Source organism: Chiloscyllium punctatum, chromosome 10, assembly GCF_047496795.1.
Source record: "Chiloscyllium punctatum isolate Juve2018m chromosome 10, sChiPun1.3, whole genome shotgun sequence".
NCBI classification, from domain to species: domain Eukaryota; kingdom Metazoa; phylum Chordata; class Chondrichthyes; order Orectolobiformes; family Hemiscylliidae; genus Chiloscyllium; species Chiloscyllium punctatum.
The window spans coordinates 34,282,698-34,305,605 of record NC_092748.1 but is presented as its reverse complement, the minus strand read 5'-3'; the positions used below and the strand labels follow the sequence as shown (position 1 = coordinate 34,305,605).

At 37.6% G+C, this 22,908-nt stretch overlaps 3 protein-coding genes across 7 annotated transcripts in view; 2 read left to right on the top strand and 1 right to left on the bottom strand.

Moving 5' to 3' along the window:
- The window catches only part of tbccd1 (TBCC domain containing 1), a 36,212-nt gene extending 34,011 nt beyond the window's left edge, over positions 1-2,201 (top strand). For all 4 annotated transcript variants that reach the window (XM_072578868.1, XM_072578866.1, XM_072578867.1 and 1 more), the window contains exon 8: positions 974-2,201. In XM_072578868.1, coding sequence (XP_072434969.1) covers positions 974-1,103 — 130 coding nt within the window. In that variant the 3' untranslated portion in view covers positions 1,104-2,201. The remainder of the gene's footprint in view (positions 1-973) is intronic.
- A 3,814-nt stretch (positions 2,202-6,015) lies between these two features.
- Positions 6,016-15,272, top strand: LOC140482024 (gamma-crystallin S-like). The gene is made up of 3 exons (XM_072578865.1): positions 6,016-6,131; positions 12,152-12,394; positions 13,993-15,272. Exons 1-3 carry the CDS (start codon positions 6,123-6,125, stop codon positions 14,263-14,265), a joined length of 525 nt encoding a protein of 174 aa, XP_072434966.1. The 5' UTR covers positions 6,016-6,122; the 3' UTR covers positions 14,266-15,272.
- A 2,024-nt stretch (positions 15,273-17,296) lies between these two features.
- Positions 17,297-22,908, bottom strand: part of lcmt2 (leucine carboxyl methyltransferase 2) — a 31,406-nt gene continuing 25,794 nt past the window's right edge. For both annotated transcript variants that reach the window (XM_072578863.1, XM_072578864.1), the window contains one exon: positions 17,297-18,700. In XM_072578863.1, the coding sequence (XP_072434964.1) occupies positions 18,545-18,700 (156 nt within the window). In that variant the 3' untranslated portion in view covers positions 17,297-18,544. The remainder of the gene's footprint in view (positions 18,701-22,908) is intronic.

Genomic DNA, 22,908 nt, shown 5'->3' with positions numbered 1-22,908 from the left:
TAATTTTAAGATTTAAACTATAGGTATATATTACCAATAGAGGAGGGTTGTATAGTACAATATCTATGCTAGTTATAGACATTCCGATAAATTTGTAGTTTCTCAACCTGTAGAGCACAGTTGTCTAATCTTTTCATATAAGCTCCATCTCTCAAACAAGAAGAGTTTTTTTTTCTCAATACTGGCAGCAGCTATAAAGTAATTAAATCACCTCTCAGCATTTTTGATGCCATGAGACAAATATAGAATTTTCTGAGCTTCAGAACGCTGTTATCATTGTTCTAGTTCTAGCTTCCTGGCCCTTCCATTAATTTCAATTAGTAATCATTCTCAGGTAACCATTCTATAGTTTATCTCTCTCTAGTTATATGAAACATCAAATACTTGATTTCTTGTAATAAGTTATTCGGTCCAAAGAAGTGCTGTGTTAACAGGGCATGGAACTGCATAATCAAATTTGTAATGGGAGGTATTTGGACTTGGATACTGACAATAGAATTTTGTATGCCTACCGCATTGCACCAACATGATAGTGAAGGTGGCAAACTACTGAGTTTCTGGTATGTTAAGTTTGAAGGATGTTAAGTGTACATCCACCTTCTTTAACAATAAAGATTGAATTAAATTCAAGAGCATAAACAAATTACATTCCTACTAGAAAGCAGGTGTGAATTTGTTTTAAGTGATTGAAGAAAATATTTTAACTTTTTATTCTTTCCATGATGGAAGATAACAATAAAATGCTTAATCTCTGAAGACTAGCCACACGGTAGTACAACTTTAATTTTGATTCAAGTAAAACTTCACATTTGCAGGTGGGCAAAAACAATAGAACAAAGAGATTTTCTTGTTGATCAGTTGCTCAGCTGGCAGATACTGACCAGATTCTTCATTTCTGGTCAGTGAATTTGTACTGGTTGAAGGCTTAAAATGTTTTCAGGATTTTGCTGATATTTTCATTTCTATCTTCCAGAGAACAACGCAAGCTGTTTCAAAACCTAGTGGAGCAGGAGTTCTGTGAATGGCTTGATCAAACTGGACATCGTCAGCAACTGGACAGTCTCATCCCAGCACCTGCTTCCTCAAAACAGACTACATGTTGAAGATTAAGAATTTGTTTGGGTGATTATACTCATTGCTATAATTGAAACAAATGTGAGCTCCTATTATTGCATGTCTTTCAAATATACATTTTTGTAGATCTTTGTCATTCAATTGCGGTTAAACTACACATTTCACAAAGATGTAATACAAGAAACTTTTGGTGCATATTTGAGACATTAGTGCCATTAAGTTTTGTAACTGGGTCAACTGGGACAGTCTTATAATTAGATTGTTTAAGATACATTTCACTTTTGTTCCTAAAACCATTGTGTTTTTTTTAAGAGATTCATGCAATATAGATTTATACTTGGCCCGAATGAAAATTCATTTTCCATACAAGGAGCTTGACCCCTCACTGTGGATGTAGCTTTAAGGTCAGAGAGATAGGGAAATAATCCCTATTTGAGATGTGTGTGTCTCTCTTATCTTCTACCATCTCCAGCCCCCAACCTCCCAAAACAAAATCTCTTTCTCATTTGTGTTGGCAGGTTCAAAAGCTTTAACTGTGTTCTGACACGATTGGGATCTTTAAGAAATTTTGAGATGTAATTCCTTAACCTTCTCAAGGGCAATGAGGAATTGACAAGAAATGCTGGCTTAACCAGCAATGCCCACATCCCACAAATGAATTGTTTAAAAAGAGTTTTTGGACTGAATGAAAGCTTTCAGTTCCACCTTGTGTTTGTATTTTTTGTTTTAAGTCCAAGTGATTTATCACTCCAACCGCTCTCACTACAGTAAGTGATTTAAAGTTGCTGATCCAACAGAGGAAGCACCTTTGAAATTAAAGATTGTGAAAATCAAAATTGTTCAGTAATTATCTTGATTTAAACATGACATCCATTTTCTGGAGGTATTAAAGTGTAACTGTTGATGTGTTGCAGTGATTTTGCCACTTTTGGAAATATTTGTATTATCCATGATGAGTAACATTCTGTAAACAGTATGGAATAATATGAAAAAAAAATCCTTTATTGCTAATTGGATAATAAATTTATCATTTCAACCATTTCAACAACTAAAATGTTGAATCCCAACTGTATTATGTTCCTCTGGTTTATTGTGCATTATATTAAACATTGCTATTGATTTAAAAATATTTTTGTTCATTTTTAAACAACATTTCTATTTTAGGAAAGTTGTAGGATATTTTTAAATTGTGAAGTTAATACTAGATAATTTTGTTTTGATTTTAAGCTATTTCCATCTCCCTGAGAGCATATGATTTTCTCATACATTTCTGCAAGCAGTATTGGTCAGCTAAGGAGAGCCAAACACAGTCCATAGAATACTATTAAATGTTTCACTAGAGGAGATATTTGTCTTCAATTGGCATTTCCCTGCAGCTACATAAATTCATAAGTCACTCCTGCCATCCCAGAAATTAGTCTGGTAAACTTTCATAGCACTGTCTCTAGAGCAGCAATCTTAAATGGATCAAGACTGCACACTATATTGCAGATGTGTTCTCACCAAGGCCCTGTGCAAATGCACAAAGTATTACTGCTCTTGTACTTGAATCCTCTGCTATGAAGGCCAACATACAATTCACTGCCTTCACCACCTGTTTCAATTGCATGCTTACTTTCAGCAACTGGTATACAAGGACACCCATATGTCATTAAACCAAATCTATCACTGTTCAGGTAGTAGTTTGCTTTCCAGTTTTTGTTATCAAAGTGGATAACCTCTCACTTATTGTAAATTAACTGTTACGTAGGGCATGAGTGTAGGCAAGCTGTCATGTTTTGTACACAAAATCCTGGGAAGATGTGTTCAAGTTCTTAATTGCAAAGGGTGAGATCAATGCCAATTATTCTATAGAGGGGCTACAGGAGCTACTCTTTTTCTTTTTAGTTTGTTGGCAGAACACCTATGAAATATTGTTACAACTAATCCATAAAATATGTGGCAGAGGGAATTCACAATGATTTCTGGAGACAGAAATGTTGTGCAACATAGTAATAAGAGGCTGGAATGATAAAATGGTGAATATCCAATCATACTATCTTCATTTAAAAGACAACTACCTTCTTTTTCCTCCCTATCCCCAGTTCACTGCTTATATTATCAGAAATCTAAATTCCTCCAATAATATCAGGGAATACTAAAATTTTATAACGTGTGCATTCTGTAAATTGCTTGTATTAGTAATAGGCCGAAGAATGGTACACTAGCAGGTACATACACTCTTCCAGAGGGCCAGATGAATAAAGGGTGTTAAAGAGGTAGGCATACATTGGAACGTTGAAAGAATGAAATAGAGTTACCATTTAAAGGAGTATGCTTTTTGACCATCAAATCAAGTATTTTTCGTGGCTTAGGAACCTTCTGTTTTTTGGTGACTGGATTTAATAGAATGTTACAGTGCAGTACAGGCCTTTCGGCCCTCAATGTTGCACTGCCCTATGAAACCAATCTGAAGCCATCCTAACCTAGACTATTCCATATGCCTATCCAATGACCATTTAAATGCCCATAAAGTTGGTGAGTCTAAACTGTTGCAGGCAGTGCGAACCATGCCCCTACTACTCTGAGTAAAGAAACTACCTCTGACCTATGTCCTATATCTATCACCCCTCAATTTGAAGCTATGCTAACCATCACCAGCCTTGGAAAAAGGCTCTTACTGTCCACCCAACATAATCTTCTGATTATGTTATATGTCTCAATTAAGTCATCTCTCAATCTCCTTCTCTGTAACAAAAACAACCTCAAGTCCCTCAACCTTTCCTCGTAAGACCTTCCTTCCATACCAGGCAACATCCTAGTAAATCTCTGAACCCTTTGAAATTTCTGAACATTTTTCCTATAATGAGGTGACCAGAACTGCACACAATTCTCCAAGTGCGGCCATAAGAGTTTGTACAGCTGCAGCATAACCTCATGGTTCTGAAACTCAATCCCTCTACTAATAAAAGCTAATACACCATATGCCTTCTTAACAGCCCTATCAACCTGGGTGGTAGCTTTGAGGGATCTTGTACATGGACACTGAGATCTCTTTGCTCGTTTACACTACCCAAGAATCTTACCATTCGCCCAATACTCTGCATTCCTGTTACTCCTTCCAAAGTGAATCACCTCACTTTTCTGCATTAAATTCCATTTGCCACAACTGTACTGACCTTCGTGTTGTCTGCAAATGTACTAACCCATCCTTCCATGCTCTCATCCAGGTTGTTTATAAAATTGACAAACAGCAGTGGACCCAAAACAGATCCTTGTGGTACACCACTAGTAACTGAACTCCAGGATGAATATTTCCTATCAAACACCACACTTTTTTTTCAGTTAGCCAATCTCTGATCCAAACCGCTAAATCGCCCTCAATCCCATGCCTCTGTATTTTGTGCAGGAGCCTACCATGAGGAACCTTATCAAATGCCTTACTGAAATCCATATACACATCAACCACTTTACCCTCAACCACCCTCAAAGAGCTCAATGAGGTTTGTGAGGCACAACCTACCATTCACAAAACCGTGTTGACTATCCCTAATCAACTTATTCCTATCGAGATGATTATAAATCCTATCTCTTATAACCTTTTCCAACACTTTCTCCAAAACTGAAGTAAGGTTCACTGGTCTATAATTACCTGGGTTGTCTCTACTCCCCTTCTTGAACAAGGGAACATTTGCTATCCTCCAGTCTTCTGGTACTATTCCTGTAGACATTGACCCCATAGATATCAAAGCCAAAGGCTTGGCAATCTCCTCCATGGCTTCCCAGAGAATCCTAGGATAAATCCCATCCGGCCCAGGGGACTTAGCAATTCTGGCAAGTGTGAAAATAGATAATACCACCTCCACATGAACTGAAATCCCATCTAGTCTAGTAGCCTATTTATCAGTATTTACTTGACAACATTGTGTTTTTCCAGAGTGAATATTGATGAAAAATATTAATTTAGCACTTGCCTATCTCCTCTGACTCCAAGCTCAACTTCCCACTACTGTCCTTGATTGACCCTAATCTTACTCCATTCATTCCTTTATCCCTTACATACCTTAATGTTTAATAATATTCCATTTAAAACATATCAGACACAAGAAATTGGTTAAGGATAGTTAATTTGTAAGAACAAATAGATGTAGCATAATTACCACAAGTCTTTGTCAACTGAGCGCTGTCTGAAATCAGAAAACTAAATTAAGGATCTGCAAAATAAGAGGCAAGAATCTATTTTGATCACTAGCTTTAGCGTAATATAAGAACTAACCTAACAAAAGCCACTGTTTATTCCGCATCTGTGTTTTGTTTTTCCCCCTTTCTTGAAGCTGTTGACTTTCTTATGAAATATAATTACACTGTCTTTCAGTATTTATCAAGGTCTTGTTCTACTGCTACTAAGCTTGACCCTGTCCCATTCAGGGATGAACACACTACTTGTTATTTATCAGGATGATGCAATGTTTAATAGATTGTCTTTACAATGTCCCAATGATAAATACAACAAACAATATGCAATACATTTTTTCAGATTTTTGCAGTTAATGATAATAAGCTAAACTCCCCACCTTCCCCCCCCCTCCCCCGGCCACCCTGTCCAGGTCTCCAAGGCCAATTTTTTTCCTCTGCTGAAGACAAGCAGCTCCCCACAGACCAACTAGAATTTGAAATTGAGAGTTTCATTGATGGAATTTTTACCGAAGAGTTTACCAAGACATCTGTTCAGAGTTTTGTTTTTGATCAGCAGCTTGATTGAAACAAATTGCTCCAATTATTTTTATCCTGGATTGTCGGCATGCTTTTATTTGACTGATTCAGCAGAGCTGGTAAATTTATCCGTAACAATAGTCCAATGGACCGAACAAACGGTTAAGGGGAATTCACGCTCTAGTTATTTTATTATCCCATCAGATTTTCTAGAAAGTTTGCTGGATTCGAAATGACTGACTCGATATTTTGATCTGATTTCCATGACAAAAGGGTGATATCCTGTAAATCCGGCAGTGTATAAAAGCAGTTTCCATGATTTTCATAGACACAACGATTAAACAGGGACATCCAAAATGGGGAAAGTAAGTAACACTGAACTACAATTTTGCCTGTTTTATTTTGCTTAGGTTATTAATCATAAATTACGTAATGATTAGATATATCAGTGGTCTCTGAAACAGATGGAAACATCTGATTTGAATTATTCAAATTGTGAGGGGTCTGGTCGGTGTAAATGCAGAGAAAATGTTCCCACTAGTGAACAGTAAGGGCACAGATTTACAGCATTTTAGTAAAAGGATTAAAAAAAATTAAAGAAAATCTTTTTCCATACAGGGAATGGTTAGCATGTGGAATGCATGCCTTAGAATGTGGAGTAGGCAGTTTTGATTGATGGATATAAAGAGGAATTTGTTGGTTATTTGAGAAGGAACAATGTGTAAGATAATGGCAATCTGCTTACTCAAAGAGCCAACACTGAGACGGTGGGCTGAATGGCCTCCTGAACTGTAATAATACTGTGATTCTGACAAACTGTTTTCAATGTGGTCACCCCTTAGCTGAGGTGTAATCAGGTAACAACGCTGAAGAAGACAAAGAACTGTAGATGCTGGAAAACTGAAACAAAAAACAGAAATTGCTGGAAAAACTCACCAGGTCTGGCAGTTTCGGTGCAGAGAAAACAATTAAATATTTTGGTCAAATGACCCTTCTTCAGACCTATCAGCAGTTAGGAAAAGATGGTATGTATGCTGAAGATGGAATGGGAAAAGGAGTAAGCCAATAGATGGGGACAAAACACAGACAGAGGGAAAGACAGGCAAAGGAATGAATAAGGGTAAGTGAGGGAGAAAAAAGGCTGATAATGGGGGCAATACGTAGATGAAAATGGTTTGGTTTTGCTGAATACAGTCCATGTCATAACAGGACCAGCTGTGTTGGGATGGATAAAAGGACATAGAGGATGGTGTTCAGATTGTAAAAAGGTTGAACTCCATATTGAGTCCAGAAAACTGTAGGGTCCCATGTGGAAAATGAGATTGGATTAACAGAGCAAACACTTTCCTTTTCCTTGTCCCATGACAAATTGAGCTTGCTGACAGTTAAAGCAGTATTTGAAAACATGCTGACACGTTCCTTTTTGTAAGGATTAGAACCTACAATAGCTAACTAAGATGTTTTGATGGGATTCAGGTAAGAATGGAACCGTTGGTGCACATGTTGTCTAGCATGTGAATGGCTGTAAAAAAGACAACCGTTCACGTTTTATCCACAAATGCACAGACAAGTGGGGCAGTAATGACAGTATTAAGTCTAAAACTTATCAGAAAGAATGTATGCAGGGGAGAAAAGGATTGTGTTCAGTGGAATGCCCATCAGAGGAGGCCAGCCTGCTTCCATTCACATGAGAAATAATGGATAGGATTAGCAACCGTTGCTTTGATCTCAGGATCCAAAAAGTTAAGGATTGGGATTCATTGTTCTGATTTCTTTCTAATTTAAGAGGCTTTGTCTCTTGTGATTTTACTTTTAGTGATTTCTAAACTGCCAGACAGGATTGCAGTACAATATTGAGCAAGACTACCTCCGAAGGATCTAAACCAGTTGTTCCAAAAATGTGTTTTTCTTTAATCTCTTTCTTGTACTCTGCAGTTTGAATCAGGCTGACAAAGGTTGAAAGCTTCAACTTGCTGCAGTTCACTTCTGTGCAGTCAAGCAAGAGTGAATGCCAGCAAAGAAGGTGGAGAAGTAAAGTAGAAAATTGAAGAGGAGAAAAAGGAAAATATCGAAGCAGCTCTTCATCCCCATATCCATACTTTCCTTTTGGAATCATTATCTGGATTTTGCACTATTTAAAGATAGAGTTTTAACTTTCAAGTGACAACTCTGCTCTTTCATTGGTTGTCTATAGAAGGTCCCATGCCACATTTTCAGTTTCCTGACTAAAGTTTACCACTCAATCATGATCAATAAAACAGGCATCGAGTCCTGATAACAAAAGTATAGTGGACGCCCAGAGATCTGAAATGAAGAGTGTTGGAGGAACTCAACGTGGAGAAAGTGAGGACTGTAGATGCTGGAGATCAGAGTCAAAAAGTGTGTCACTGGAAAAACACAGCTGGTCAGGCAGCATTCGAGGAGCAGGAGAGTTGATGTTTCGAGCATAAGCTCATCCTGATGAAGAGATTATGCTTGAAACGTTGACTCTCCTGCTCCTCGGATGCTGCCTGACCAGCTGTACTTTTCCAGTACCACACCTTTTGACAAGGAACTCAACATGTCTGTCAATCTCTGTGAAAAGGAGAACAAAATTGGTGTTTTGAATCCAATAATACTCTTCTTTGGAACTAATCTATTCACGATTACATTGCTGCTTTAAGGGAGCTTGTATGTAAACTGTGCATTTCCTATATTGACATTAACAATAGTATACATCAAAAGTATTTAATTTGGCTGGAAAGCACCTTTGGATTCCCTGAGGATGAATTCAAGTCTTCATTTTCTTTTAATACAAAGAGACCTACATGCATGCAAAATAAAGATTTTAAAATAGCACAAGACAGAGGTATAGAATGTAAAAGCCAGACAGTGATAGCATAAATCATCAGGTAGACCTCATCTTGCATTTAATTCAGATTACCACTCTTCAGAAATGATTTTAAAGCCTTGGATGCAGAGATTTAATAGAAATGTGCCAGGAATCAGGAATTTGGTTCAATGAAGGTTATAGACTATCTGAAACTATTCTATTTAGTCATTTTTAAAGTTATAATATAAAGTTTGTGAGGATTGTGTGGTTCCTGTTGTGCACGTGGAATTTCAAAAGGTCTTTGATAAGGTATCACTTGCTAGGCTTATTAGCAGTATTGAATCTGATGTTCGTATAGTGCTGCATGGACACAAAGTGAAGGAATGTTTTCCAAATTGGAAGGAAGCATGTGCAGTCATATAGTCCAGGGGCTATAGTTAGATGAACAGGCATCTACTAAAAGTTCTCAGATGGCATGCAACTTGGAACTACAGCAAGCAGTGATCTGGAAATAGAATTCAGAAAGTCATTGCCATGAGCCTACCCATTTCACCTGTCTAACAGAATTTAACGTAAAGGAGTGATTCATTTGGGCAGTAAGAATGAGGTGGGGTAGTTTAATCTAAACAATCATGTGTTAAAGTAGATTCAGAAAGGAGTGACCCTGGGATGTGTATACACAGGTCTTTGAAAGTGACAAGACAAATTGAAACGTTCGATTAGATTAGATTAGATTACTTACAGTGTGGAAACAGACCCTTCGGCCCAACATGTTAGAAAAGAATATACAAGATCCATGGCTTTATAAATAAAGGTCCAGAATTGCAAGGATGTTATATTAAACTGTTATAAAACATTAAATTTGCCCTACCTCCAGAAATGTGACCAATTCTGGACAATGCAGTTAAGGAAGAATGTCAGGAGATGCTTAGAGGTGATTTACTAGAATGGTACTAGGGACTAACAGAGACTTCAATAAAATGTTGTTTTCTTAAAAGCAGAAAAGGTTAAGAGAAGATCTGTTTTCTAAGTCTTGAAGGTTTGATAAACAGTAACTCAGAAGAAATTGTTTCCAGTGGCAGTAAAGCCAGTGTCTAGTGGTCACAGATATGACAAAATCAGCAAAAGAATGAGAGGCAATATAAGGAAAAATATTTATAAACTTCACAATATGATCTAGAAGGCAGGTTCAATATAAATTTCAAATGAATATACTGGACAAGGGAAAGAGCTGGGAGACAGCACTGATCACAGATATCATTCTGAATCTATGAAATTGAACTCTACCTGAAAAGCTGAGAGAAGTTGATTCAACAATAAACTTCAAAATTGTATTGGATCAACATTTTTAAAAGAGAATTTTCTTTAAGGCTACAGGGATAGAGGAGGGCAGTGGGACTAATTGAATAATTATTTCAAGCAGTATAAACCCAAATTGTGTCTTTTAATTCAGTTGTAGGATGTCGGTATTGTTGGCAAAACTAATATTTATTGCCATTTCCTAATTGCCCCTGAGAAGAAGGTGATGAGCTGCCTTCTTGAACTGCTGCAGTCCATATGATGGGATAGGGGAGCCCACAATGCTGTGAGGGATAGAACTCCAAGATATTGGCTCAATTACAGTGAAGGAATGACAATATAGTTTCAAATTTGGATCAAAATTCCTTGTAATTTCTTTGGCTGTGCAGACCTCTGTGGTTCATGCATGGTGATGGTTTCTGGAAGCAGAAGCCATTCTTTAATGATTTACATGAAGATTCCCAGTGCCTGTCCAGTCAAACAGCTTAAAGGGAATGTTGGTCAGAATAGTGTGTACCTTGGTGGGAACTTGCAAGTGATCGTGTTTCCATTGTATCTACTATCCTTCTGGATGGTAGAGGTAATCACTTTTTGTGAATTGTTAAAGTGAAACTTGTAGCTAGTATACAATGCTGCCACTGTGCATTGGTGAAAATTGAAGGTGTCAGATGGGGCACCAAATCAAGTGGGCTGCTTTGTTCTGAATGGTATCGAGCTTGAGTGTTACAACTGCAGTCAAGTGGAAAGTAATCTATCACACTCCTGATTGTGTCTTTTAGATGATGGACAAGCTTTAAGGAGGCAGGAGGTAAATTAAACACTGCAAAACTTCCCACCTCTGACCTGCTTCTATAGCCAGAGTGTTTATATTGTTTGTCTAGTTCAGTTTCTGGTCAATGGTAAACCCCAAGGAAGTTGATAGGTAAAAATTCAGAGATTGTAATGCAATTAATTGTCAAGGATTGATGTTTGGATTCTCCCTTGTTGAAGATGGACATAATTTGATACTTACGAGCTACTTTTCGTCCAAACTTGGATGTTGTCTGGACCCTGCTGTAATTGACCATTGACCATTTCCATATTTGAGGAGCCATGCAAGATGTTGAATACTGAGTAATTAAAATGGAGAAAATGTTTGTGATGAAGCAGGTCAAGGATGAAACAATTGGTGATAGTTGAGCCCAGGACACCACCCTGAGGAAATCCTGCTGAAATGTCCTCTGGCTGAGATGATTGACCTCTAGTAACCATAGTCACCTTCGTTTGCATTATGTATGAATCCAAATCAGTGGATAGTTGACTCTTTGACCTCATTTACTCCAATTTCACGAGGACTCCTTGATGCCACACTCAAATGCTGTCTTTATGTGAACAACAGTTTTTTGTCTGTGTTTGGACCAGGGGTGTAATGGTGTCAGATGCTGAGTGGCACTGACAGAACTCAATCTGGCCATCAATGAGCACTGATCCTTGAGTAAGTTTACCTTGATAAAGCAGTCAGTGACCTCTTTCATTACTTTGCTGATGATCTAGAGTAGACCAGTGTGGCAGTAATTAGCTCCTTAATGTGGATAGGACATATCTGGGCAATTTTCCACATTACTGGGTCGATGTTTATTTTGTTGCTGTACTGGACCATCATATCTAATGGTGTGGCTAGTTTGCACAAGCCTTCAGCACTATTTCTGGAATGCTGTCATGGCCCATTGCTTTTGCCTTATCCAGTATCTTCATCCATTTCTTGGTATCTCATGGAGTGAATCAAGTTGGCTGAAGGTTGCCTCCTGTGATATTTGGAACGATAGTAGGAAGCTGAAGAGACTTCTGTGTTGTTTGATTCTATAACAAACCATGTTGATCTTAGAGAGCTACATCTGCAGTGAGCGGTAGTAACTACCTGTGAGCCAGGAGACCCAGGTTCAAGTCCCTTCTGCTCCAGAGGCATCGTAACAAGTCTGAGCAGGTTGATGAAAAAAAACCATTTCTGGAGTGTTGTCCCAGGTTCATTTCAATATATTCCAGAGTAAATATAAAAGTAGTAACTTTTTAAATGAAAGCCTGTAATATCTTAGAATATAAAAAGAATTGTATTCAATAAAGATAAATATTGTGAGTTTCAAACACTTGCATATCTTTTATTTAGGCATGTTATATTCATAGAAATTATACAAGACTCTTCAATGGTTTTGAATAACTGTTACTAAACATTGAACTGGAAAAGAAATCATCTTAATGAAAACAAGTTCAATTATTCTTTTTAATCCGCAAATCTAGATCACTTTCTTTGAAGAGAAGAACTTCCAGGGCCATCACTATGAATGTGACAGCGATTGTTCAGATTTTCACACCTCCATAGCCCATTGTAACTCAATCAAAATTGAGGATGGGGCCTGGGCAGTGTACGAGAAACCAAACTTCACAGGGTACTTGTACGTTCTTACCAAGAAGGAGTATCCCGACTATAAGACCTGGATGGGGTTTAATGATCGTATTGCTTCATGCCACAAGATCCAACTAGTAAGTTTGTTCATTAATGTGCAACTACTAAACATTTGACCTACATTTACAACAGTGGGCTAGTTGAAATATATGTCTTAAACTCAAATACTCTATTCACTGCATATAACTAAACAAATACGCAACTAAGCTAGTTTTAGAATACTGTGATACAGGTTTTGTTTGCCTTCTCTCAATGTACAAGTTGAGAATTAAATGTTATGCCCAATAATTTTTAATCTTTGAAAACACAAATACCATGTTTAACTGCAAATAGACAAGACCATGCCATTTGTCTATTAGAAAGAACGGCTTTAAGTCAAGTATTTTTAATGTATATAATGAGTGATATATTTAATATATAATTCAACAGAAAATGTTTTTAGATTTAACCAACTTTTACATTGAGAGCTGATCAAAGCATGAGGAAAATTGATTTACATTCATCTTGTTTGTGGTGTGCCTAATTTTGCATAAAATTACAACCAGTATATCAGTAAAATCCTGTGAATGTTGAAAATCTTAAATACAAACAGATATTACTTGAAACAATCAATTGGGCTGGCATTCTTTTCCCTGGGGTGGGGGAGTCAGAAAAGAGACCTAAGGGGCAACTTTTTCACGCAAAAGGTGGTGCGTGTATGATATGAGTTGCCAGAGGAAGTGGTGGAGGCTGGTAGTGTTGGAATCCCAGACAGAAAACACTTAACCTGCATACTATTCTTCTGGACAAAGTTTTGATCGAGTGCTCCTTCACCATGGGAATCCTCAGAGTACCCAAGGAAATTTGCATAGAAAACACAGCCACTTTTTATGGCACCAGCTGCTATTTTCTGGCAAGGTTTTAAAGGTCCTAAAGCTTTTGAGTGTTGATTAAATGAGTAAAGAGAATGGGTGAATGTGCTGGTGTGTAGTGGTAGGTAAGTAATGTGGATTGGGGTAGTAAATTGGCCAAGGGGTGAGATGAGGGGATGCTGGGAGTTTGAGAGACTTAATAATATTGTAATCCAGGAGATGGACTAAGATTTTCTACATTTGGTGGGTAACTAACCAGATAGGTATGTTGGAACAGTACAAACTCTCTGACTCCAGCTGAATTGGAGACTTTTTTTGAAGGGCTTGTGAAGTGGGGAACTGTGTAACTGAAGTTCAAACTTCCATAAAGTTCCAATATACACCTTGGGAAATTTGTACCTGATCTCTGACAATGGAGGCTGGGAAATATGAACCAATAATTTTGGAAATGCAAATTTATTATTCCAATGTCATTGCTAGTCCAGGTGATGTACTAACACAATACAGACAGTGAGGTTCTGGTACAATTCCAGTTTGTATTGACTTCTGAGTGAGCCAGAGCAACAGTAGAGATACTATACTCACCTCAGTGTTCTGGATAAAGAAGGATAAAATCAACAGATTTTTGCTGTTGATTCCTACAGAATCTCTGCTGTTAGATAAGAATAAGATCAGTTGTGCTATAATGTCCTTCATGTTTGGATAACCACGCTTACAGAAAAAATGAACCTGAGCAGGAGGGAAAGTGCGTTAAACCAAGCCTTAAAGAGAGAAAGGGACAAACTGAGGTATTGTATTCATGATACTTGCTTTGTGTTTTACAGACAGGCACAGGCAATTACAAGATCAGAATCTGCAATAAGGGTGATTATGAAACACAAACTATAGAATATACAGACGACTGTCCATCTGTCTTTGAACAATTCCACATTCAAGATATTGATTCCTGCAGTGTCTTGGAGGGTGCATGGGTTTTCTACGAACTTCCAAATTATCGTGGAAGGCAATACCTCCTTGAGAAGGGTGCATATCAGAAAGCTGCAGACTGGGGAGCAAGCACCTCAACAGTGCAGTCTTTCCATCGAATCATTGTGTAATTAAAGAATCAGTGTTTTTCTTTTGCAGGTTTCAATTTATCGATTTAACTCTAAAGAACTTTTAAATAACAGTAAAATAGTACATTAGATGTCTTTATCTTAGAGGAAACCTTGCTGAACATAAAATGGGTCAAGTTTTCATTTTGGGTATAACTAGGAAATTCTACCCAAAACGTGCTCGCAATTGCACTAGTTTGGTTTCACCTCAAATTTCTGTTAAAATTTATTTGTATGATCACAAATGCAAAATCTTCCATGAAGCAGCACAAGGGTTTCTTTTCCATTTGCTGGAATTCCTACATAGATTGAACCCAGTGTATCTTTTGCAAAATGACTGAACCCGCAAAGCAAGCTCACTACCACCTGCTCAGTGCTCGTGTTGCCAGTGATGCTCACATCCCAGGAATAAATATATTAAGAAGTTCTCCACCTGTGAGTAAACATAGTTAAAAATGACAAAATGGCATTTAAATGCCAGATCAAATTCATTTTTTACTCGTACACCTACTCAGAAAATGTTGGATTGGATTGATATGAATTTTTCTTTAAACATGCTAAGCAATAAATCAATGCCTGAGAAAATAAGTGCTACATGAAGAGTCTTCCTGACCCAATGCATTTGGCAGAATCTCTCACTTTTAATTTAGAAGCAGGCTGGATTGAGGGAACGTCCTGATGCAGGCAAATCGAATGTTGAGACAGCATGAAAAGATGTAGCAACCAGGGGCTTAGTGCTTTGTGATACAACAAATGTTAATCATTTCATAGTTTTGCATAGCTTGTAAAAATGAATGGAAACTACCATGGTGTTCATTTTTTGGAACACAACTAAACCAATATCCTAATGTTTTGACTCTTAAAAGTGCATGCCATTCTATCTGCTAGATAAGTGCCTATTTAAGCAACACCAGGATCAACAACCTGCAATAGTAATGATGGGGTTTACTGAAATCAAAAAGCAAAGTTTGGACTAATATATTGACAAATTAAAAAGTGTTTTCCCTGAATTAGGTTCTGTGCCTTTATTATTGTTAAGAATAGAATATATGCTCACCAGGTAATCTGATTTGACTCATTGTAGCAATCTGGACAAAGCTTCATAGCACATTTTTCTGTCAATGGAGTTTATTACATGGAACTAAGCCACCTGTAACCAGTCGCTCTCAATTCATTCTGAAAAGCTTACTGATAGCCAAGCCCTACTGCTCCAAGGATTGTCACAAAAATTTAATCAAATAAGTTCTAAACTCTCCTGCCAGATTACCTCAGGCTAATGAAAACACTGACCAGGTGCCTGTATTTAATATAATACTTAAAATATTACAAATAAACCATTTTTAACCACATGGAAACAAAAAACAAAGTATCAATTATAACTCAACTTAAACTTTACCCCTTCTTAAATCCTAACACAGACATGCAGACAAACAAAAAATGTTATTGGAAAGCATTTTTTTTAAAAGGGAACATAGTTCAACAGCTTGAGCTCACAGAATTCAATAAGGTGCCCCTATGCCTCTTCAGAGTGCTTCTGATCTCTAATCATTATCTTTTCAAATCCTATCAGTTCTGTGCTGCAAACGCAGAGCAGTTAGCACACCAATTGCTCAGATTCTGAGTCACTTACTGGAAGCAACAGCTCACACGCAAAGAGTGAGTGGGAACAGTTAGCTATCTTCTACCTCTGCTATTTTTCTACAAGGAGAGAGAGGATACTTTCTTTTTAAAAGTCTAGAGGTGTAGCAGACAAAGGATTGCAATGAATTTCTGCAGGCAACAAAATTTGAACAGGATATTCCTTAGTACCTTTCAGCTGAATCAAAAGCTTTTGAAAGGTCAAAGGAGGCTACGCAGACATGGCTACGGCTCCCTGCACTTTTAAAATAAAATTGTCTTGCAATGAGGATCGTGTCCATTATGCATCTTGAAGTGTTGAAATGGAATCTGCTCTGATCAGATGTCTTCAGACACTGGGAGAAGGCAATTGAGAGGGATTTCTGCAATGACGTTGCTTAAAATGAACAACAGCAATAACCCTCTCTAGATAATGCAATCAGTCTCATCTCCTTTCTTAAAGATAGTCACAATTATGAATCTTGATATCTGCTGACATACTCTCAATTCATAGAATAGGGAGATGTTATCATGTACATGAGCTGCATTCCAGCAGGAATTCCTTCTGCACTGGTGGCCTTGTTGATTCTTACCTGCCAGATTGCCTTTATAAGATCAAATCATGTTGGGCTATACTGAGATACTGTGGAGTGCAGTTGATGGCACTAATATTAAAGACTGAACTTTGGTTGAGGAAATCACAGAGTCATACAGCATAGAAACAGACCTTTTGGTCCAACCAGTCCACGCTGACCATAATCCCAATCTAAACTGGCCCCGCCTGCCTGTGTTTGGCCCACATCCCTCCAAACATTTCTTATTCATGTACTTATCAAAATGCCTTTTAAACATTGTAACTGTACCTGAATCCACCACTTCCTCTGGAACCACTAAAAAAAATGCCCTTCATATCATTTTAAAATCTTTCTCCTCTTACCTTAAAAATACGTCCCCTAGTCTTGTAATCCCTCCCCCTCAGGAAATGACACCTGCCATTCACCTTATCTATACCCCTCATTACTTTATATATCTCCATAAAGGTCACTTCTTGACCTCCTGTGGTCTTGTGAAAAAAAATCCAGGTTGTCCAGCCTCTTGTTATAACTGAAACCCTTCAATTTCAACAACATTCTGGTAAATCTTTACTGAACCCTCTCCAGCTTAATGATATCCTTCCTATAATAGGGAGACCAGAAGTGGACACAGTGCTCCTTCAAATGAGTGTGTTGCCACAAGGCTTCTTCAATATATCCCCAGTTATGCAGATCTTTTCAAGTCAACTTGTTCCATTAGTACACAAATGAATGTTCTGTGAATCTTATCACTAACTGTTAGTGTCAAAACCTGTCATTTAAAATGTTGATTTATTTCAAATATCAGAAAACATGCAATTATTGATGAGACGTCCACAAAAATAGATAAGATAATGAATTTAATATCTTGCTTTGATGTGAAGCGCCCCCTCCATGGAATGCCCATAATATTTACAAATTGGCCAACATTTTAAATAAATTAGGAATCAATTATCGTGGATAAATACATACATTATCGTAGAGTACAAAATAATATTATTCCTATAACAATATTTGGATTTTAAAAGATACACTTTCTAGAAATAGACATAGTAGACATAACAATTTTATTTGGCTTGAGAAGCACTGTAACCTGAGCCAGCGACTGACCCTGGAGAACACCAAGGAAGGACGCAAAATGTTCACTTCAGCTTAGGAAATATTTGAAAATATTTTAACACATTTTATAATGTTAGTGTATGTGTAGACAAACTAACTGGATTACCAGCTGACTTTGAGGTAGAGGTTAGAAAAACAAAGTTCATTTTTAAACTTACACTGTGATGAATAGCAAAGTAACAGTTATCCTGATTGAGCTGTATAGTCTCCATGACCAATGCTTTCTTAGATAATACTGATTTATTTCATGTATAAAAGAGTTAATATACCATGTGTAATTGTGCAATGATATTCAAAAGGTGTTCAATCTACTTGCAATTTGCAAGTATGTCCCTGTTGGGTGAAATTGAACCCAACATTCATCTGTTAGACTTAGATGAAACCATAAAGGTTCAATTTTGTTAAAGAACATTTCTTAGAATTGGGAAATGACTACAAAACATAAATTATCTTTTGCATAATTTTCAAATTGCCAAAATCCTGGATTCTCCTGCCTTTTTACCTGCTAAGGTTACCAGGCAAAGTTACTTTTTAATTACCTGCAAACTGAGGCAGCAATTCATCTGTTCGGTCATTATCCTTATAGAGGCAGAGCAGGTGTTCAGATCACTATTAACTCTCCTGGGAGTAATTACGAAATTATGGAGAAATTCACTTGCCAATCATCATCCATAATTAACAAATATTTTTGTGCTAACCAAAAACTAACTTTTATATTTAAAATTTACATTGATCCTTTAAAATGGAAAAAGTATGTAAAAAAATGCTAAAATTGGAAGAATATACATTTTGCTGATAACAACCAAGGTTATTTGTAAATATCACTGGCATTTAAGCTCGTAATAGCTTACATGAAGCTTTCAACAAATTCAACAGGGCAGCTGATCAAAAATCTCACAGAGATCATATGTCACAAATGAAGCTTCTCTGATTGCAATCTGGCTATGTTTTGTGCCTCTAAATGCATAGGTTCATCAGAGCTCAGGTAGCTGCAATAGAACTGGTTGGTGATTCAGGTGAGTTCCAAATGAGAAACAATTGCCTCCTCCTCCTATAACCAACACTTGGCGTTCCTTCATCAACAGCACACTACTGTGATTATGCAACATTAGAGGCCACTTCACAAGGTTCTGCAAGGAAGGAGGAAATAATTAACAATCCATCTCAGCATCTATATCATTACAAAAACTTTGCAACAGATGTAGTTTCACCTGATTTCATTCTTATTGACTTGAGTACAGCCTTTGACCAAATCTGTACTCAAAATTTTAAGCAAAGTTTAATGCAAACTACTGGCTGTCAGAGTGAGGCTGCAAGCCTGTGACTTGTAGACTGATCGAGGTCTCATCACTGTTGGATTTGGACCTACCCAATCCCTACATCTATACAGATACCTTACTTTCCTTTCTGTTTGGAGCTTTCAGTTTCATACTGTACAAACCAACAGATTTTAGAAACCCTTTGATTATACTAAACATTATCTAATTAAGTTAAAAATCACAACACCAGGTTATAGCCCAACAGGTTTATTTGGAAGCACTAACTTTCGGGATCTTGCTCCTTTATCAGGTAGATGTAGAGCTGCATCATAAAACACAGAGTCTATAGCAAAAGATTACAGGGTCATGCAACTGAAATGATATACTTAACAATCTAGATTGCTGTTAAGTCTTTCATCTTTTAGAATGGGTTGCGGGTTTTGGTCCGTTAATATGTAAATCCCAGAAGTTCTTTAAGGTAATATTCTGAAGATAACTTAAGGTTTTACAAAAAAAAGTGGCATCTCAGCTCAGACAATGCATTAAAGGTGTGAGGTTAGAGTCTGTCTGTATCCCAATCAGACTGGTTCTACTTCCAAAGTAGGAATTCATAAAATATTATACGGATTGACTGCCTACAGATTGTGTACGTTTTGTGCAAAATAGAATGTATCTGCAAATGCAAATGCAACTCATAAACGTATGTGTGCGTGTGTGCGCATGAGAGAGAGATAGTGGGTGTGCATGTGTGTGTGAGTGCACATTTACATGTCTGCATGAGTGTGACAGTATAAGCCTGTGAGAAGGTGTGTCTGTGGGTGAGAGTGTAGGGGGTGTATATGTATGAGAGAGAACGTGTGTATGAGAGAGGGTCTGCATGAGTGTGAGAGTATGTAAGAGTGCATGTGTGTGAGAGAGTGAGCACATAGTGTAGTGGGGTCACCGACAGTGTGACATAAACCCAAGTCACCCATTCTAAAAGATGGAAGACTTAACTGCAATTAGGTTTGTTTGTTTCAGTTGCATGACACTGTAATCTTTTCCTATAAATTGTGTCTTATTATCCTGCTCCACAGCTGCCTGATGAAGGAGCAGTGCTCCAAAAGCTAATACTTCCAAATAAACCTGTTGGACTATAACCTGGTGTTGTGTCATTTTTAACTATGTCCACTCCTGTCTAACACCGGCATCTCCAAAACATTATCTAATTAATAATCTTTAATAAGTGACTGGTCCTTTTTAACATCAATAACGAGGATTTTAAAAAAAAGTCTCACAGTGAGTCTCATTTAGAATTGTTCTGTTTAATGAAGTTTCAGTTTAAGGTCTGTATTTTAATGGGGCCTGTGTTCCCATTAAGTGTCACAATTTATTTTTAATGTTGCATCCTGTCAACCTAACCTGCACCTCCTTTGCTCCCCAGTGTGCAAGCTGTGAACTCTTCTCCACTTGCTGCTTCCCTCTCCAGGAGGTGTGCTCCTGTTCAAGATCCAGATCTGGAGTCTGATGTTGTGAAAGCACATGTTCTGATGGTTAGGAAGTGCTGGGGCTAAAGGACATTCAAAGTTGCTCTGCTTTGCTGTTTTTCTCCTAAGTCTTTGCTCACAACAAGGGTTCAGGATAAAGGAGCAATCAGCAGGATTGTTAGAAAATGAAAGGACTGTAAAAGCCCCAGTGCTTCTGAACCATTGGGTTTTACACTTCTAGAGCACTGGAGCTTCTTTTGGAACTTGTGGAGCGGGTAGTGAGGTGAGACCACAATTCAGAGGGTTTATGAGCAGGAAGGCTCTGTAGTAACAAGCATGGTCACAGCATAGACGGCTTAGGAAGCAAGATCATCAGCAAAGAGGTGGCACCATAGCAAATTACACTGTTCTTTCAATTTCGTTTATCAATGTCAGAATTTAATGATGCAAATCATTTCAAATTCAAGGGTGTAATGTTTTAATTTTTTTCATAAGGAACACCTGACAGATCCTAACAACTTTAACATTGGTTGCTATGGGAACGATAAGTGAGAGCTTACTGTACTGGCCTTTCATTTAAGTGCATAGTGACACTTATTAAGGAAAGACCATTTATAAAGTTATGGGAATATCAAAACAGTGTACTGTCTAACACACCATGAGAAATAACATGGAAGATTTGCTAGCATTTAACTGTCAAGTCAAAAAACTAACATTTTACATTGATTTTTAACAATATGAATAACCAATTTCATCACAATTGCATCTTAATTTAAAAAACAAAATCAGCTGATCCACATTATTGTGGATAATGAAAACTATACCAAAAGGGTCCTGCTGTACGCAGTGTAGTATCCCTAACCTGGACCTGGAGGCTGAGGTGCAAGGTCCATCTGCTCCAGATGTGTTTAACAAAATCGCTGAACAGGTTGAAAGGAGAAATTGGGTTGTTAAGCAAATAAAAAAAAACTTTCAGATAAATCTGAATACATACAGTTTTTCTATTTATCCAACGATGATTAACTCTGGGGTTTTAGAGTGGGACCCTGATTTACAAGTGTCCATATTAGGAATGCTTATAATTACAAACTTTTTTTAAAAAATGGGACATAATTTTAAGTCACAAGATAAGAACATTTCCTGTACTTACATACGGGTCCTTTATGAGTCCTTGGAGAAGATTTGTAGCTCAGATTGTGGATCTACTTGTTGGTTTGCTTGCTGAGTTAAGTGGGTTTGTTACCAGACGTTTCGCCACCATGCTAGGTAACATCATCAGTGAGCCTCCGGTGAAGCGTTGGTGTTCTGTCCTGCTTTCTATTTATATGCCTTGGTTTGCTGTGGTGGGTGGTATCATTTCCATTTGTTTCCGAGAGGTTGGTAAATGGGGTCCAAATCTGAATGTTAATGGAGTTCTGGTTTGAATGCTAGGCCTCTAGGAATTTAAAATGACCCCGTAACCACAGTCAGCAGAACAAACATTATATACAAAATAACCTGCAAGGACTGCAACAAATTTTACATTGGACAAATGGGCAGGAAGCTCGCCTCCAGGATACATGAGCATTAACTAGCCACCAAAAGACATGACCAACTATCACTTATATCCATACACACAGACGAAGAGGGACACCAGATTGGTATAAAGCATCCATCCTGGGACAGGCTAAACAAAGAAGCGTGGGAATTCCTAGAGGCCTGACATTCAAACTGAAGCTCCATGTACATAGATTTGGACCCAATTTACCAACATCTCAGAAACAGAACCAGAAATTATATCATGTACCACAACAAACCAAGACACAAATAGCAAGCGGAACAGGACACCAATGCTTCAATGGAGGCTCACTGATGATGTTACCTACCATGGTGACAAAACATCTGAAAACAAACCCACCAGCTCAGCGAGCAAATCGACAACCTGTCAGCTCCTTTATATTGTCCTGCATTGTGTTGCAACTGGCATACAAATTGATTTACGAAGGGACTCCAGAATGGAACCGATTCACAATGTGGAGATGCCTGTACATTCAAAAATGACATATCCTAGAGAATATACATTCTCAGTCCTCTTTGTAAAATTCGCCTCCTGTTTTATTTTGTCAATAATCTTAAATCTCAGGATAAGAAACCAAGTTTGCTTTAAGTTTCACTTACTTAATTTCTGAGCTTGAAATAATAGGAATTTCTAAACAAAGCACCAAGTTAAAAGCCTATTTTGAGCTTGGATTTAGATGTTGAAATGAGAGCAAAATAGTCGACATTCATTGTCACTATTCTATGAAACTGATAGAGATTCTGGGCATCTGCATATAAACAGTTAGGTGTAGAAATCCAAGAAGTTTCAGTCAGAGTCATCCTGTCCTACCCAACTTCAATGGATGAAGTCATTCTTAAAAATGGAAATCATTTTGAAGTCACTTTTCACAAACTCTTAAACCCTTGTATTGAGCAATAGCAATGTTTTTTTTATTGAGATGCAACTCTTGCTTTAAAAAACAGGCAATACAGGGGAATGTAAGAAAGAATTGATCAGGGAGTGCTAATGACCTGCTGCACACATGAGTGGCAGAAACAAAGGCAATTAATAATTTCAAAAGAAACCTAGATAGA